The sequence below is a fragment of the Sinocyclocheilus anshuiensis genome, unplaced genomic scaffold (genome assembly GCF_001515605.1).
Source record: "Sinocyclocheilus anshuiensis isolate Anshui unplaced genomic scaffold, SAMN03320099.WGS_v1.1 scaffold322, whole genome shotgun sequence".
NCBI classification, from domain to species: Eukaryota; Metazoa; Chordata; class Actinopteri; order Cypriniformes; family Cyprinidae; genus Sinocyclocheilus; species Sinocyclocheilus anshuiensis.
The window spans coordinates 1602191-1620953 of NW_015542366.1; the positions used below are offsets into that span (position 1 = coordinate 1602191).

The following is an 18763-nucleotide window of genomic DNA, read 5'->3' on the forward strand; positions in this document are numbered from 1 at the left end:
TAGGCAATATTAGTGTTCTAAGAATTTTTAGTAGTTTTTGTATCAACACCCAATCGAATTACATATGCAAAATACCATGCTCTGAGACAGAGTCGTAAAATTTCTCTCCAAAGTTACCATTCCTCATTGGCTCACTCAAATCCCAGAGGAGTGACTTCGACAGAAGATAAAGGCCTCACATTAGTGAGCCGCCGTCAGTTAGATTCTGAGAAGATGAGGATGTGAACTAGCACCCTTCTGCAACCCTTGATTCTGCGCAAGGCTTCGGCCTTGCCTTTACATTCACCAACGATCCTTGGATCTCAGCTGATGTCTCTCTTAGCTCTTCATCATCTTCATCTGGGAGAAAACTCTCCCGACCACCACAGAGTCAGAATAACATCTTTTTGGAGTTCATCACTCTTCAAACCCGGAAGAACGTGATCATGACTCCTACACCACCGAACCTCCAAACCATCATTTCTGTTCTATGCTTTTGTAACTTATCTTGTATATTGCATATATTTTCACCTCTGTCTGCTGTTTGGCTGGTTGTATTCTATGTTATTTACCTTATGTAAAATGTCCTTGGGTGTTTGAAAGGCGCTATATAAATAAAACGTATTATTATTATGTTAATACGGCTTGCCATGCTGGGATGCGACACCTGTGTGTTCTGTATTCTAAATCGATTCCTCTGTATTCTATTGGAAAAATGGACAATTACTGTCGATTGCTAATAAACCAACGCTTTATTAAAGATGATGAGCGTCTGTACAGTTGCGTTCCTTTTAAATAATGATTGATTGAACCATATTCATTGTGGTGCTTATAATACGTACATCAGCTTTATGGCTTTGATGCACCATCTGCACGGTCTCTCGGCACCTGATGGTAACGTTGCGGGGTTTTCCCCCATTAATTTCTCCAGACGCGTCATTAATCCGCCCTCCCAAAAATCCGCAACAATTTGTGAGAGATTTCCGTGATTTCAGACGTGTGAGCAATAAATACAACAGCACGTGTACTGGGCGGTCACGGCCACACGGTGTTCACGTGGCTGAGGACCAACATTGCTGGGGAATGTTGGCACATTATATCTAGACGCCGATTTCATCAACAACCTCGCAGCCATGGACCTTGAAGTGGAATCAGCAGAGTAAGTAAACCGTTATTCACTTCGAATCGAATGAATGGGATTCTGACACTGTATTTAATCGTCTTATGATTCCAGAAAAAAATAAAAATGCTTTATTATGGACGGATAAACTTAATGAAGCTTGTGATTTTGAGTAATTTTTGTAATAGCACTAACTGGATGATATCGGGAATCAAATGCAATGTCAGTATAGTGTGTTAATTCTTACGCATCAACAAACATTCATCAGTCGTGCTAGACAAAAGTTTCGAGTAGAATTTATTAATAAAAACCAGTCTACGTCAACGTTTTTTTCCACAACCCAAACAGCTAAGATAGTAAAAGTAATGTAGATTAAACCCTGCAGTTAAATACAGATACAGACCGTTTAGTTTATGTTTTTGTAAAGCTCCGGTGACAGCTCGTATTAACGGCGTCTGTCACTTTTTGCAGCGTGATTCGTCTGATCATGCAATATCTGAAGGAAAATAATTTGCACCGCACTCTGGCGATGCTTCAAGAGGAGACGGCAGTCTCGCTCCACACGGTCGACAGCATCGACAGCTTCATCTCCGATATCAACAACGGGCAGTGGGATATAGTGCTGCTAGCAATCCAGTATCTGAAGCTTCCTGACAAGCTGCTCATTGAGTTGTACGAACAGGTAAATAAGTGAAGCAAAACTGGCAGCATGTCAATAGCAAATGAAATCTTCACGCAGACTCTTACTGATTAGTTTGTGTTCAAACTGCTTTCTTGAAGAACCGAGTGATGTCTGGTTGTATGTGTAGATTGTGCTGGAGTTGATTGAGTTGGGTGAGCTGGGAGCAGCCCGGTGTTTACTAAAGCAGACCGATCCCATGATCATGCTGAAGCACACTCAACCTGAGCGCTACTCGCACCTGGAGACCCTTCTCAGCAAGCCATACTTTGACTCACAAGAGGTAAATGTTTACAGTGTATCATTTAGTTATTGGATGAATGCAGGGGTGTCCAAACTCGGTCCTGGAGGGCCGGTGTCCTGAAGAGGTTAGCTCCAACCCCAATTAAAAACACCTGAACCAGCTAATCAAGCTCTTACTAGGCATACTAGAAACTTAAAGGCAGGTGTGTTGAGGCAAGTTGGAGCTAAACTCTGCAGGACACCGGCCCTCCAGGACCGAGTTTGGGCACCCCTGGATTAATGGGTTAGGTGAGATGTTTAGATATATATAAATGGCTGAGAAATTCATATTGGTGATTTACGCTCTAGTGCAGGGATTGCCAGACTTTTTGGTCAAGTGAACCCCTCAAATGTAAAATATTTACTTGAATTATCCCCTTAGATTTCAAGTCATTATTTTAATAATTTGTCACATGTAATCACATTCACATGTTAAAATTATTCAGGAAAATATGATTTTCTTATCAAAGTGATAAAGTTTTGTTGCAAAAATGAGTACACCCTCCTGAAAGTTACTAAATAAAATGAAACTAATTAAAACAAAATTCAAGATATAATTATATTAGTCGTAAAATACAATTATCTTGTAAAATAAAAAAAATAACATTTGATAATTATAAGCCTTATATATTTATATATATTACACTGTAAGTCGCAATACTGATATGTATGGCTTAAATTCTTCATTTTAAAACATTTAAACCTTCACACTTTTATTTGAACGGAATACCCGAATACTGTAAACTTTTCTATCAACAGAAATGTTTGAATGTGTAACTAAAACAACTGGAAATGTATCACACCAGAAGCCTCGCACATTCAGGTTACAAAAGGCATCACCCACTCTTAAAAATAAGGTGGAAAAAAATAAGATGTATTTTTGTGTAACAATGATTTATGCTTGTTTTTGTCTCGTCACTGGCCTACAGGCATATCCAGTGGACAGCAGTAAAGAGAAGCGCAGACTGGCTATTGCTCAAGCTTTTGCAGGAGAGGTCTGCTTGGTGCCACCTTCTCGTCTCATGGCTCTTCTGGGCCAGGTTTGCTACCTTTTATGTCTTTTTTGACCTAGCCTGTTGCATTCTGTATATCAGTTGTAGCTGCTGTATTGCATGCATCAAATATCCTTTGTTTTTATAGGGCCGTATATGTGAGGGCGCTTTATACAGGTTACAGGAAACCAAAGCACTACGGCAGTTTGGCTCATTAGCAATGCTGGTGAATAAAAAAAAACAAACTCTACTACTAGAGCAGTGTTACCTGGCTTTTTCTTATTCGACTTTAAATCCTCTACTTTTCCCACACTTTGTCTTTGAAGTCGTTGAAGTGGCAGCAGCACCAGGGTCTCTTACCTCCAGGTATGTCTTTGGAACTGTTCCGGGGAAAAGGTGCATTGAAGGACATGGAGGAAGAGCGCTTCCCTACACAGCTCAGTCGCCTCATAAAGGTGCTGTAAACACAACAGTGTGATCTCAGTCAGTTTAACTGTTAGAGAAAATATAAATGATTATTCTTACTGTTTGAAAAAGGTGGTGCAAATGTTTTAATATAAGATAGAATATAATAAATAAATACTGGATGCTATTCCCATCTGCATTATAAGGCATCTTATCTGAATATCCTACATGCCACAGGGCTCAGCATATGCACATTTAATTGCTTTTGTGACCTGAGGCTTTCATCTGTATCTTGCACTCTGTGTTCTACCTTGCTTGCTTTAACACCACACTTTTGGATTAATATCAGCATACAATTTTTGGGAGGTTTATAGTGTCCCAAGGCAGGTGGGTATTGTCTAGGTAAGGGTTTTCAATTTGGGATCCAGGGAACCCCAAGGGATCTCAAAGGGGTGCTGGGATGTCTGCAAAAAATGTATAGAAAATGATTCAAATAAAATGATTAAAAACATTATCCATTTTTTTTTAGAGCGGTCAAAGTTAATGCATTAACTCAAAACTGCTTTGTAACAATATTTCTAGTTTAAAGCGCTTATTAAAATAATAATATATTTTACATTTTTGTTTTTTGATTTTCTGTTTGTCCATGTGTGTACATGTATGATACAGTTTGGGCCAAAGTCCCATGTAGAGTGTGCGCGATTCTCTCCTGATGGACAGTACTTGATTACTGGATCTGTTGATGGTTTCATTGAAGTCTGGAACTTCACCACTGGTAAAATTCGGAAGGTGAGTATATACTGCACATCAAATAAACTGTATTTCATATAAATTAGGAAAAATACTTGTTTTTATTACCTTTTATTGTATAACAATTATGTAATAATTTTTATTATATTTATATAATAATTATGTAATATATAATATCTTTATTTATATATGCAGAACTGGTCAGAAGTTTAGAATAATTCAGATTTTTTATATTTTTGAAAGGAGTCTCTTATGCTCACCAAGGCTGCATTTATTTGATCAAAAATACAGTAAAAACATTAATATTGTGAAATATTATTACAGTTTAAAATAACTGTTTTTTTTATATACTTTAAAATATAATTGATTCCCATGATGGCAGAGCTGAATTTTTTCAGTGTCAAATGATCCTTCAGAAATCATTCTAATATGCTGATTTCAGGATTATTTGATGAATAGAAATTTTAATGAGCCACATTTATTTGAAATAGAAATCTTTTGTAACATTACAAATGTCCTTATTGTCACTTTTGATCAATTTAATGCATCTTTTTTTTTTAATCTTACTCCAAGCTTTTATATGTTAGTGTATCACAGCTTCCTCAAAAATATTAATATCAACAAAGACTGTTTTCAGCATTTGATGATGATAAATGTTTCTTGAGCATCAACTCGGCATTTTATAAAAATGATTTTTGAAGGATCATGTGACACGGAAGACTGGAGTAATGATGCTGAAAATGTAGCTTTGACATCACGGGAATAAATCACATTTTAAAACATTAAACACCAGATTTTACTGTATTTTTGATCAAATAAATGCAGCCTTGGTGAGCATAAAAGACTTCTTTCAAAAACATTAAAAAACCTTAATTATTCCATACTTTTGACCAGCAGTGTATATTCTACCATATATGTCCTATCATGGATAGGGGCCAGTGGAGAGTGCATAGCAGAGGTGAAACGTGAGAGTACTTGGGAAGGTTGAATATCAGCTGGGCTGCAGCATTCTGGATGAGCTGTAGATGTTTGATTAAATGTGCTGTGAGTGAGTCTCCGCAGTCAAGACAAGAGCATACTAGGGCCTCTACCAGAATGTGTGACTCTGCAAATGTTCTGCAGGAGGTATCGTGTCTTGACTTTTGCTAGCATGTGGGCTGTAAATGACAAGTCTTTGTCCAGTGTGACACCAAGGTTTTTGGCATTCTGTGTGGATGAAATCAGTGAGTTGTATATTGAAATGTCAAGGCACTGGCAAGGGTGGTTCTTGGCCAGGATGAACAGCAGCACACCAGTATTCAATATATTCAGCTTTAGATGATGAGCATTCATCCAGAGAGAAATGCTTGCCAGATAAATGATTCGTGAGGGTACTGTAACTGGTTGTCAGAGGATGGGGAGAGAGAATTAAATTGGTTATCATCACCATAAGAATAACAGGAAGTTGAAAGTATGAAAGTTGTTAACTTTAATAAATTATTTGTTGTAAATACCCGTACAATAAAACAAAAAACTTGATGACTTTCATTTGCCTTTTGATAAACGACTTAATATAATCACTGTACCATACCTGATTTATGGAGTGTAGCAGAGATGGTTGTCTCTCCAGCAGGTTCTTCTGACAAATATGGAGTATTTTCACTAGAATGCTCTGAAATGTAATTATATATTAACTGAATTTATATATAAAAGTAATTATTTATTAACAGATTCAGTCTATATTCATCTCTATATGCTCAAAGCCTGATCTTCTCAACTACACAGCTCAAGAACATCATCTCCTTGATGCATGAAAGAGGCAATGCATAAGATACTCCAAGCTTTTAAATGTTAGTGTATCACAGCTTCCTCAAAAATATTAATATCAACAAAGACTCTTTTCAACATTTGATGATGATAAATGTTTTGTGGGGGCAAAAAATTAATTTTCACATTAAGTGTGGCTTAATTTTTCTGTCGGGAAAGCCTTGGTTTTAAGTAAAACCTCAGAGGTATACAATATGGGTCACCCCAACACTCTATGACGTCTGTCAGGTTGAGTTGAGGCAGTTGGGGCCAAAATTAAATCCTACCCCGTTCTCACACATGGACTTCCACTACTACTGGGGAATTTGAGTGTACAGAATATGAGACTCAGAATAATATGGTTTTCTGGCTGTTTGAAAGCGTATGTTGTGGTTGTAGTTCTTCTTTCTGGTAGACATAAGAAAGAGCCTTACTATCTCAATCAACCCATCATGTGGGCGTATTTTCTTATGCTATTTAATTCCCTTATTAGACAATGTCTGAAAACCAAGTTTTTTTATTATAACATGATGTAATGTCATTTTGTGTGGTTAAATGCGATGTGTGATGGTCTGCCTGTCTTGTTTGTTTCTTGCGTGAGTAGGACCTGAAGTACCAAGCTCAGGATAATTTCATGATGATGGATGAGGCTGTTCTGTGTCTGGCAGTTAGTCACGACTCTGACATGATTGCTTCTGGAGCTCAGGATGGAAAGATACAGGTACGGCCCTTCACTTCACTGATCAACCTTTCCAATTGTAGTCTACTGTATGTTTCTAATTGGACAGAATCTCTAGTATTTGCCCATTTGAAACTGTATCATTAATATTTTTCAAAATGTCAAATCAGAAATGAACACGGATATAAAGAAAATCATCTTTGTTGAGTGAAACATTACTGGTCATATATACTGGAACAGGTAGGGATTTGAAAGCACATAGAAAAACAAATGAATACTTTCTCGTTTTTGAGTCATATTGGCAGAGTGAGCTGAAGAAAGATTTTGTTGTATGACTACAACATGCAGTTTGGGTTCAGTAAGATGTACAGTATACTTTTTAAAGAAATTAATACTTTTATTCGGCAAGGATGCATTAAATTGATCAAAAGTGACACTAAAGTCATTTAGAATGTTACAAAAATGTATTTCAAATTTCAAATAAATTTCACAGCACAACTGGATTCAACTATTATAAATGTTACTGAAGACTGGAGTAATGATGCTGAATATTCAGCTTTGCCATCACAAGAATAAATTACATTTTTACAAATATTTAAGTAGAAAACAGCTTTTTAAAAAGTATTATTTCACAATATTTTTTTGGATCAAATAAATCAGCCTTGGTGAGCACTTCTTTAAAAAACATTAAAAAAAATCTCACCAACCCCTTGATGCTTTTCAGAGGTATTGTAAGAGTCCTCAATCTCAGGGGGCAGTAGCTCTGAAGGCAGATGTTAATTAAACCCTGTAAGCACTTATATATTTAGGCTTTTAATCACACAGCATCTGATTGCAGTTGTGACTGCAGTCCTGCAATTATAACATGAAGAACAGTAGAGTAACTGATCTCTTGGATTTCTTTGATCTATTGATCGATTATTATTAATTAAAAAGTCTTATTTAAAAATCCCTGTTTCGATGTGATCTCGATTCAGTATTTCATGGCACAGAGAGCTAAAAATAATGATTTATCATCTTCACTGAATAATGATGTTCCCAATTAGACCTCATTGCACACCATCAGTTCAGTTGAATAGATTTGACTTATCTCTGTTCAGTTTGTTATGTGAGAAGATGTATCATTTTGTTCTTCCAGGTTTGGAGGATTCTGAACGGGACGTGTCTGAATAGAATAGAACGAGCCCACAGCAAAGCAGTCACCTGTGTCTGCTTCAACAAGGACAGCAGTCAACTATTAAGTGGCTCCTTTGACCAGACCATCAGGTGCAACATGTATTACAAATCTGACTCTGCACTGTTTCGCTCCTTATTATTTCATAATTGGTGTTCACTTTTTGTTTGTGTTCTGAAGATGGATCTGTTATCTAACTCCTGTCATGATTTGAGTGGCTCTAATTTGACAGGCATTCCAAGTGGCGGATTCACAAAAAATTCAGCAAAAGAATCACACCATGCATGACCATGACTAATCATTGTTTACATTATTGATTTCTGGTGTAACTTATCTTTCAAATAATCTTGCAAATAATCTTTCACACTCCTAGTATTAGTATTTATCATATGAAGCTGGTGTTAAGTTGTAATTACAACAATTAATTAAAAACAACCCAAAAAATTCATTAAACAATGGGGATTTAAAACAAGTTGGATGTTATCCCACCCTTAAAGGGGTCATATTATGTTGCTAAAAAGAACATTATTTTGTGTATTTGGTGTAATGAAATGTGTTTATGCGGTTTAAGGTTCAAAAAAAAGCTGTTTTAGGTAGGCTTGGCTGAATCTTTTAACTTTTATAAAGAATATCTCTTTGGATTTGAGACTTTAGTCTTTGCAACTGTACAGATCTTCTTTATGCACCAAGAGCTTGTAACACTCCAAAGAGAAAGGAAAAATTGAAATCGCATCATATGACCCCTTTAAGAGGTTAATTACAATGATCTTTAATAAGATGTTTTCAAGTTTTCTCTTAAACCTCATGTTGTGTTCTTGGCATATTCTATTTCCTGATAATCCTAGCAAAGTCAGTAAGTTTTAGTCTAATGCGATAACATTGCATTGGACTAAAACTTATAACTGACTTTGATCATACAACTACTCAAAAAATTTGGAACATTTTGGGGATTTTTTCCCCTCACCTTGTTACACTTGTATTGTTCCTAGTCAAAAATGACCGGCCTACAAAAAAATTGCTTATAAATTTCTTGCTATGCTATGTTATTACCAAATATTGTATTTAATCCTTTTATCAACTTGTTTTATTTTAATTAGCACAAGTTTTGTATTTATTTTTAGAACTGATTGGTTGTAGGCCTCATTGATCATTCTTCAAAATATCTCCATTTGTGTTCAACAGAAGAACGAAACTCATACAGGTTTAGAACAACTTGAGAGTGAGTAAACGATGACAGAATTTTCATTTCGGTTCAACTATACCTGCAAGAACAATCTTAAGAAAGATAAGCACATTCCTAAAACGTTCTCAAGTTTTTCTTTTAAGTAAGAAAATAGCAGTTAAGAAGAAGTTTATTCTTAAGAATATTTTGTGAATCTGGCCACAAATTTTGCAGGTGCATTACCCAGATTTGTTGTTAATATTTAAGCTAATTGCTTTGATTTTCTTGCTAAGTGGATGGAAAAGAGACTGAAGGTAGAAAGCCATGTAATGGATCTCACAATAGGAGCATATTGTATGCACAAGAAACAAGATGATCAGTTGCTATGCAATAACGAGTCCAGTAGGAACAGTAGGCTACCTTAGTGGAATGTTTTGCCATGGATACTTTGTAGACAGAAAAGGCGAGGGAGGAGGAGGAAATCTAAAGTCGTGGTCTGGGTGTTAAATATCATTAGGAATATTCCGTCACATGCCCAGACTCCGCATCTCTCCCTCTCTCGCAGACCAGACTGCAGTACTTCTACTTCTAGGCTCTCATGGTGCATGTGGGTGGAAAGAAGCAGGATTGGCCACGTGTTTGAGAGAGGCAGCACGCGCAGATAATGGGTTTCTGTTCCTTGCTCAGCTACCCAAACAGCAGCGGACTGAGGCAGACGTTTTGTCATTCCAGCTCCTTAGCTGGATAGGGAACGGGAGGGGCGGTGAAGTGGCGAGCTGCTCTGCTATTGGCCACTTGATAAATACTAGCCCCTCCCCTTTTGCAATGGATTGGATTTATGCTCTCAGTAGTGCGTGAGACACGTGATTGCCAGCCTGGCTTTAAAGATGATGTATAAAAGGTTACCTTTCTTGTTTGTTTATGTCATTGGTCATCTTTGGATCATGTATATGTTTGGAAATCTTTGTATGAAATTAGTACATTTGAGAGGTTTGGTAAGTGCACATTTCAAATGACAGTATAGATGTATTTCAGTTAACATGCTGTATTTTTGTTTTGTTCTCTGTTGTAGACAGAGAGATGAGTTAGACAAAATTGAAACGAATCAAGGTCTAGGTGTTAAGAGTCGTCAGGAATATTCCATCACATGCCATGAGCGAAAGTCTCTCTCTCTCTCTCTCAGTCCTGACTGCAGTAGTTCTGCGGCTGGGCGGTAGTGCTAGACTCTCATGGTGCATGTGGGTGGAATTTCATGTGCATGAGAGGACAATATTTTTTCAGTAAAGATGGTAGAATCACGTTGAAAGTTGCAGAGAAAGGTTTTTTTGCTGTCTTCTCCTAGTATGACATTGATGCATGATTTTTATATTCTCTTTGATGATAATGATTGATTGATTGACATATTGCTTTTTGTTTTATAGTATTGTGCTTTCATGTCTTGCTTTGTTTGTTTTTTGTTTCGCTTTGGTTTTTGTTTAGGTTCGTTTTGTTTGGTTTATAGCTCCTTTGGTCAAGCTTTACTTTTTAAAGACGTTGGATTTGTGAATTGTGAATTTGATACAGTCACATTGTAAAATCAGACAAAAGTTGTGTTGTTTTACACTCTCCATGCCATATTTTATTTTGTTTTGTTTTGTTTTTTTGTGTGTGAGTGTGTGTGTATTTTGCTTTTTTGTTTTGGGGGTCACTCTTTTGCTCAGGCTTCCTTTATAAAGAAACGAGTTGAATCTGTGAAAATGATAAAATCACCTTGTACATGTTGCAGACAACAGCTGTTGTTCTGCATTATGACCTTCATGTATGATTTTTAGAATGAAAATTCTCTGTCGAAGTCTCTTTGACGATTCATGACGTCATCTAATGATTTGATTTTGTGTTGTTGTATTGCTTTTTTTGTTACTCCTTTGCTAAAGCTAAAGCGTCACTTTTTTTTAAAGAATGAATTTGAATTTGTCAATTGTGGTTCATTTCTAACTCTTGGATTTCTTTGATCAGGCTTCATGGTTTGAAGTCAGGAAAGATGCTGAAGGAGTTTAGAGGCCATACGGCTCATATAAATGACGTCATCTTCTCACACCAGGGCCAGCATGTCATTAGCGCGTCAGCAGATGGCACAGTAAAGGTAAGTGTTCATACTGTGGCGAACAACACACAATAGCCTATGCATATTTCCATTTATTTGTGTGGATTTTCCTTGCTTAATTGTCTTTTTTCAGGTCTGGAGCATGAAGACAATGGATTGCACTCACACAATAAAAACCCCCGACATTCCTGATGGTACAGACATCACTGTTAACAACGTTGTGCTTGTCCCAAAGACTCCTGAGCACTTTGTGGTGTGCAATAGGACCAACACGGTGGTTGTTACGAACATTCATGGCCAGGTGAGAACAAAAATGAACCAGCATATACTGAGCAAGATACTTCTGCATGCTCCTCATTATTATTTTAAAAAGACTCTTTTTACTAGAGTGAAACCTACAGTAACTGGTTTTCATATTCGGCATAAATGGCACAAAATAACACCATTAATGAATCAGAAACCTTGACTAAAGGCTGGATGTTGAGCAGACGTTTAAAAAAAGAAACAAACTTCCAATGCAGTTTGTGAGGTTTGCTAAAAATAGCTACGCACTTATTATTCTGACCGTCTGATGGCTTATAATAGCCGTCTCACCCACTCTTTTCTTGACGTATTTGATGACTCTCTCTTTCGCATGCTTTTTGGTACTTATTTTTTACAAGCGTGCCTTTACCCATTTGCATTGCACTTTCACTCTCACTCTCTTGCCCCCCTCTCTTTTCCCTCCCAGGTGATGAGGAGTTTCTGTTCAGGCGTAAGAGAGGGGGCAGACTTTGTTTGCTGCACGTTGTCTCCATGTGGAGAGTGGATTTATTGTGTGGGAGAAGACTATGTGCTGTACTGCTTCAGCACCATCACTGGCAAACTAGAGAGAACCCTCACGGTACCATCCGCCTCCACAGCACATGCTGTATATCCACGAGATCTGTTTTAGTCTGGTGAAGTGTGATAGGTTCACAGCTGAAGTTGTCTTCTCGGTATTCCAGAACAATTGGTATTTATAATCAAAACACTGGCTGTACCTCTAATTAGGACTAGTTGGAGATATATATCAAAACTGAATTGGATATAAAATGAACTCTGCTTTAAATTAAGCAAGTGTTTGTGTGTGCATCCTCCACAGGTACACGAAAAAGACGTGGTTGGCATAACTCACCACCCCCATCAGAATCTCATCGCCACATACAGCGAGGATGGCCTGCTCAAGCTCTGGAAGCCTTGAGTCTTGTCTTTCATAATAATATGGACTCTGTACACATTTTTTGAGTTTTATGTTCAGGATTTGTGGTATTCCTGCACACACACGTCTCTGCCTTTATACGCCTGCTATGACATTGGTCTTCCATTCAAAGCGCTCAAAAAGATTCATGTTCCTGTTGAACATTAGCATCATACCTTGAGATGAAGGACCTCTTCGACATCTGAAATTAACTACATCCAATTCTGTAATACTAACGTTCCTCTGAAGTCTCTAGTGGAAAACAAGAAATACTGCATGGATGTACTGGTCTTTTACTATTATTATTATCAAGGGCTTTGTAGTATTGTCTGTGATAATATCTGCATGCAAGATTTAGCCCGATCGACATTAGTGTGGTAAATGTACTGGTTTTCTTTCCAGACCATTTTTTGACATCTTATATGTGAATGTATGTATTTTCTTTGATCATTTTGGCCAAAGACAAATAGTGTGTACTTGCTCATAATGTGACATCGCACAAGTCTTGGACTCAATGAGGACATATTCACATATTTGTACTTGTGTACATTTAGAATTCTGATACGTTTAGAATTCATATGGTACAATATTGTGTTGATTATAATGGTTTGGTGTGTTTTAACACTCAACTAAGCACATCTACTTGTACTGCATGCAGGTGAACATATTATGCAGTTACTGCAATACTGTATATCAGTATGGTTTGTATTCTGATTATTACAGATTATTTTTTAATCAAGGATATTCACAATTTTTGTTGAATATTGGTATAACACTGCTTTACAGTGCAAGTCTCTGAGTATCTTACAGTGTTGGTAAATTGCTGCGGTTTAATTAAAATTCAAGCATGAATAATTAATGACAAACTTTTCAAGAAGATTTGTCATTAAGATGCATCATTAACTGGTTAGATGTGTGCTTGATATTTGCAGTAGATCTCTAATAAAGCTGTAGAGACATCTTCATATACAAAATGTACATCATGATCTTTTTAATCAAACAGGAGGAAGGTTTATTTCCACAAGTACCCAAATTTTGGCATAATTAGCCAAACATTCAATTCCCCCAGACCCCAAAAATACAAAAGTGGCTAAATGAATAACATTGTGACATTTATTTTATAAATAGAACTACAAATGGCAGTTATTGGTCATAATTAAAATTCCAAATTTTTCAATTAATCGTCAGTCAACACAGATAATCAAATATAAGACTTGCCTGCTTGCAAAAAACGAAAATAATAATAATACCAATCAATTAAGAAGCCAACTAATATCACTCTACAAAATAAGGCTTTTAAGAAATGCATCACAGTCTGCCATCATTTTGAACAAGATGTTCCTCTTCTTTAGAAATACCACAATTTCAAATGTATTTTAAACTTAATTAACCCTCTTATTAGTTTAAAATGTTCTAGAAAAACATTTAGGAATAAACTGGCACAAAGCAAATTTCCAACAACATCAAGATCAAACATGTCTTGCATGTAAACCACAATTAACTGGCAATAAACAAAACACCACAAAGATTGTAATGTTTTCTCAAACTGATGATGTAAATTAGATTTTCAAAGTAAATACATTTTAGAGATGAAATTTTCTGGGATTATGGCACAACCAACTTGACCCGAATGTCCCATTTCCACTGTAACTGCTACACACATTTCCATAAACTCAGGGGATGTTTAAAATGAGTTGTGAGACTGGTGCCATAGTTTCAATTGAAGGGAGAGTCTATTTCACAAATTATTTGCTCAAAATTTTGGACGAGGAGTTTCTTCCAAACAATGACACAAGAGGTCGGCACTAAGAGGTCTTATTCTAGGCACAGAACTAGTTGAGAGGTAAATAACGTTTTCCCTCTTGGTCCTTTTCCTTGTGTTCCAGCAGAGGTGGCATTTATTGTGGAAGGGAGGGTAAGGGAACAGGAATCTCTACGAGGTTTGGCACTGGACACCTCCAGATGGGTTAAAGTCTTCCTCCTCTATATAGTGGTAATGGTGGCGTTCATGGGTCAGATCACAGTCTTCAAGGTCAGCGTATATATAGAGGTCATCATCCATGCCGTCAGGCTCAATATTTGCCTGTTTTTCAGGTAAGTACCTTTCTAATTCCTTTAGTTTGTTTAATGGGAGGAAGCTCTCTTCAGGGAAGACAACCTTAAGAAGAAAATTAGCACAATCAGTTTATGTAAATTAATATTGTTAGTGAGAAGGAGCAAAAAAAAAAAAAGGCTAAAAAATGTAGCTAATAATAAAAATTTCTCAGCCTTTAAAGTACAGTGGGTAGAGAAATGAATCATCCCCTTTAAAAGAATCACACGTTGCTTTGCAGCCTGAAATGAAGACGGACACAGTTTGTGTTTTATCCAGCTGTATTTACATCCAAGTAAAAGATATAACACCAACATGTCAGAAAAAAATACAAAAAACAGAAACACTGAAATGGAAAAAGGATCACCCCCTTGTGTCAATATTTTGTTGAACCACCTTTTGCTTTAATTACAGCCTTTAGTCTGTTGGGATCTGTCTCGGTCTCTACTACCTTAGCAATATTTGCCCACTCTTCTTTGCAAAACTGCTCAAGTTCAGTTAAATTTGATGGTGACCGTTTGTGTACTGCAGTCTTCAAGTCATTCCACAGATTTTCAATGGAGTTTAAGTCTGGGCTCTGACTAGGCCATGCATTCAACCACTGTGTGTCAGTTTTGCTGTGTACTTTGGGTCATTGTCATGTTGGAAGGTAAGGGTGTATTCACACCTGTCTTGTTTGGTTCGATTGAATCGAAACTCAAGTTAGTTTCCCACCTTGGTGCAGATCTTTTGGGCAGGTGTGAATACAGCAATCGCACTCGGGTGTGGACCAAACAACCTCACTGAGACCCAGCTGAAGAGGTTGTCTCGGTCCGGTTCCAACGAACTCTGGTACCCTTGAGAATTTCTGTTCAATGAATGGATTGCCTTAGCACACGTGTGGTTTTGTTTACAATTTCTGGTTCACTTGCAAAAAGGGCAGTGTGAAAGCGAACCACACCAAAAAAAAAATCAACATTGTATTTGGTCCAGACCAAAGCAAGTGAACTAGCGGACTTTCCTGGTGTGAATACACCCTAAACCTTCTTCCCATTGACAATTTTCTGGCAGAGGGTAGCAGATTTTCCTCAAGAATTTGGAGTGGAGGGGGTGATCCTTTTTTTGACTCTGTTTATTAAAATTGTTTCCTGACATGATGGTGTTATATCTTTCACTTGGATGTTATAAGTTGCAATGAGTAAATACAGCTGGATAAATCAAACTGTGTCCGTCTTCATTTCAGACTGCAAAGCAACAAAATGTGACTATTTTATTCTATTGATTCTTGTAAGTACACATTGGTACATAGTATCTACAGCTCTAATATTTCTGTAACTACACACATGTAACAACCCACAGAATGGTTTGTGTAAGTACAAATGTGTAACAGGAAATTGGTAACAACACTTTTTTTCACTTCACTAAGTACTCGTGTAACAGGAATTATATAACTACATTTTGTAACAACAATATGTATAAGAGTAATTGGAACCATTTGATCCTAGAGCAGTAGATACCATGTACCAATGTGTACTTACACTGTGGTTACATACTACGTACACATCTAGGTACTATGTAAGTACACAGGTATTAGGGCCACTTAATATAAAGTGGGACCAATGTTTTACAAATGTAATGGAACAAATGGACAAAAGTTTACATTTTTGTTTTAGTTTTAGTTATTTCAGTACTTCAACTTAAACTGAAAGAAAATAAGAAATGTTGAAAGCTGTAGCTGAAATAATTTTGTTCCCAAGTAATAATTTGAATGGTTTTAGTTTTCGTTAAAGTCCCCATGCAGTCACTAATGTTATCCCTTTTTCCTGTGAAAATAATTAAAATGGCTTGAATGTAATACTTGCCTCACACACACACACACACACACACACAGCTGGGTAGATTACTGATTACACATTACATGATGAAAACTGTAGTTAGTAATGTAATCTAAGTTACTCATTTTAGGTAAAGTATTCTGACTACGTTTTAGATTACTTTTTTTATCTAACTTGTTTTAAACTTGCCACTGAACGTACCATGTTGATATAAAAAAAGCAAAGAGAAAGAAAATATATTCCATTCTTTTTTTCCCCAACATCATAAAATGCATTTAACATTACATTAAACCAGAGTTTCCCCAAACTGGGCTCAATGTAACTTAATTATTAATTAAACACTAAAAATAGAAATATTTCATTTGTTAACCTGCATGTCAATGTGACGATTAAGCGACAATGAACTGTAATGTGTTGTTAAATTATTGAAATATTAACTTCCTCAGAGATTTCTCAAGAAAATATTTCAGGTCAAAGTGGTTTTGGCTGACAACAATGTTTGGGAATCTATTTAAAAGAAGAATTAATGAGAATCAATAAATTATGAATGATTCACTGCCATTGTGTGTATAACATGTAATCATGTAATCCATAAAAGGTAACTGTAATCTGATTATGAGCATTATAAAATGTAACATACTCTTGACTACTTGATTACAACTACTTGATTTTTGGAATCTGATTATGTAATCCAGATTACATGTGATCAGTTCCTACCCAGCTCTGTATATATGTATATACATATATATATATATATATATATATACACATACATACACAGGTGCATCTCAATAAATTAGAATGTCGTGGAAAAGTTCATTTATTTCAGTAATTCAACTCAAATTGTGAAACTCGTGTATTAAATAAATTCAATGCACACAGACTGAAGTAGTGCAAGTCTTTGGTTCTTTTAATTGTTCTCACATCTCACATTTAACAAAAATTCACTATCTCAACAAATTAGAATACTTCATAAGACCAATAAAAAAAACATTTTTAGTGATTTGTTGGCCTTCTGGAAAGTATGTTCATTTACTGTACATGTACTCAATACTTGGTAGGGGCTCCTTTTGCTTTAATTACTGCCTCAATTCGGCATGGCATGGAGAATTTATTGAGATGCACCTGTATATATATATATATATACGCACTTTAGCCCCCGCCTCCACTCAATCAAATTATCAAAAAGTATTTGATGATATGGAAAATAAAAACTACTGGACTTAAAGAACAGAAAAATTTACATATAAACCATTTTGAGGGATGTAAACAATAAAAATCTAACGCAACATTTCCCATATTACACTTTTAATTTCCATAACTTCTCCATTCAGAAAGGTCCACATTTTGATAAAAACGTTATGACAGCTGTGTTAACGTTAGTTATGACTGAAGTGCCTCCTATTACTGTTTTGAAAGTTTGACAAGCAGGAAATGTTCATGGGTCAGTGACATGACCGCACTGAAAAGGTCTATTCAAAAATTAGTACTCACGCTGAAAAGGATAATGAGTTTCCCTTTCTCAAATGGCCGACGGTGCATTGGCATCCCCTCATTCAGAACACATTTCTTATCCCCAGGTCTGATCAACTCCCCTATTAATGCAACAAAGAAAGACAATACATTTGCTTTACCCATCTACAGTTTATATTAGTTATATCAGCTCTGCTATTTTTAAGATTCATTTAACAACTAGCCAAGCTTCTAATTGGTAGTTTTTACTCTCTAAATGAGTCTTCAGGAGTAAATTGAGAAAGATATCAGAACCAGTTACACCAAATCCAGGTAGACCAACTTAATCACAGCATACACGAAGAGATATTACATACATGCCTGGTTGTCTGGTGATATATATACACAAGGTCAATAAAGCACTAAGGATTAAGAACTCTGGAAAAGCCAATAGCAACAATGACCAGAAGGTGTGCCATCTGCCAAGGTTACATAATATCACTCCTGCCATTCTCCCCGAGCCAGATCATCACTAAGAGTGGATATGCTTACAGGTTCAAGACAGAAACTTCCATCAGGCTGTACGCAATGACCAGCACAGACCCACCATGTTGCTGATGTTATAGAAACCTGCATGTAATGCTTGAATATTTATGTAGGATGGTTCACCTGGATGGGATGTGATGAGTAGAGTTCTGTTGTCCAGTGTTTTAACAGGTTTTTGAAAACCACATAATGACTCTACCAACTGTAGCTCCATGTTCATGATGAGGTCCTCTGCTTGTCTGACAGGAGAAACGGTAAGTACATTAATCATTATGTTTCTTACATAATATCTATATATTCTGTTCCCTAATTGCCTTGTCTAAATGACCAAGTACTTTAACAGTTTACTGTCCCATATACAGAAAACACAGAAAGCGTGACACAAATCCTGAAATAAATGAGCCAGTGCTGCCATCTCCAGGACAATATCATCAATGACATACCTCTGAAAATAACATAGCCCCTGCATCTTGAAAAACAAAGCCTAAATTTGATAATGGCAAGTAAAAAAACAATCAAAAGTTTCCATCACATGCAGACCCCCCCCCCC

At 36.5% G+C, this 18763-nt stretch overlaps 2 protein-coding genes across 2 annotated transcripts in view; one reads left to right on the plus strand and one right to left on the minus strand.

Annotated features, from left to right (window-relative positions):
* The first annotated feature begins 479 nt into the window (after positions 1-479).
* Positions 480-13001, plus strand: LOC107692159 (WD40 repeat-containing protein SMU1-like). The gene is made up of 13 exons (XM_016491107.1): positions 480-1138; positions 1571-1781; positions 1909-2061; positions 2990-3100; positions 3201-3278; positions 3379-3507; positions 4127-4246; positions 6597-6713; positions 7810-7937; positions 11003-11129; positions 11224-11391; positions 11821-11973; positions 12214-13001. The coding sequence occupies exons 1-13, from the start codon at positions 1113-1115 to the stop codon at positions 12310-12312; spliced, it is 1620 nt and encodes a 539-aa protein (XP_016346593.1). The 5' UTR covers positions 480-1112; the 3' UTR covers positions 12313-13001.
* A 336-nt stretch (positions 13002-13337) lies between these two features.
* Positions 13338-18763, minus strand: part of LOC107692187 (dnaJ homolog subfamily A member 1-like) — a 7547-nt gene continuing 2121 nt past the window's right edge. Inside the window, exons 5-7 of the mRNA XM_016491147.1 lie at positions 18337-18452; positions 17710-17810; positions 13338-14467 (exon numbers count right to left, since the gene is read on the minus strand). Of these exons, the coding sequence (XP_016346633.1) occupies positions 14243-14467; positions 17710-17810; positions 18337-18452 (442 nt within the window). The 3' untranslated portion in view covers positions 13338-14242. The remainder of the gene's footprint in view (positions 14468-17709; positions 17811-18336; positions 18453-18763) is intronic.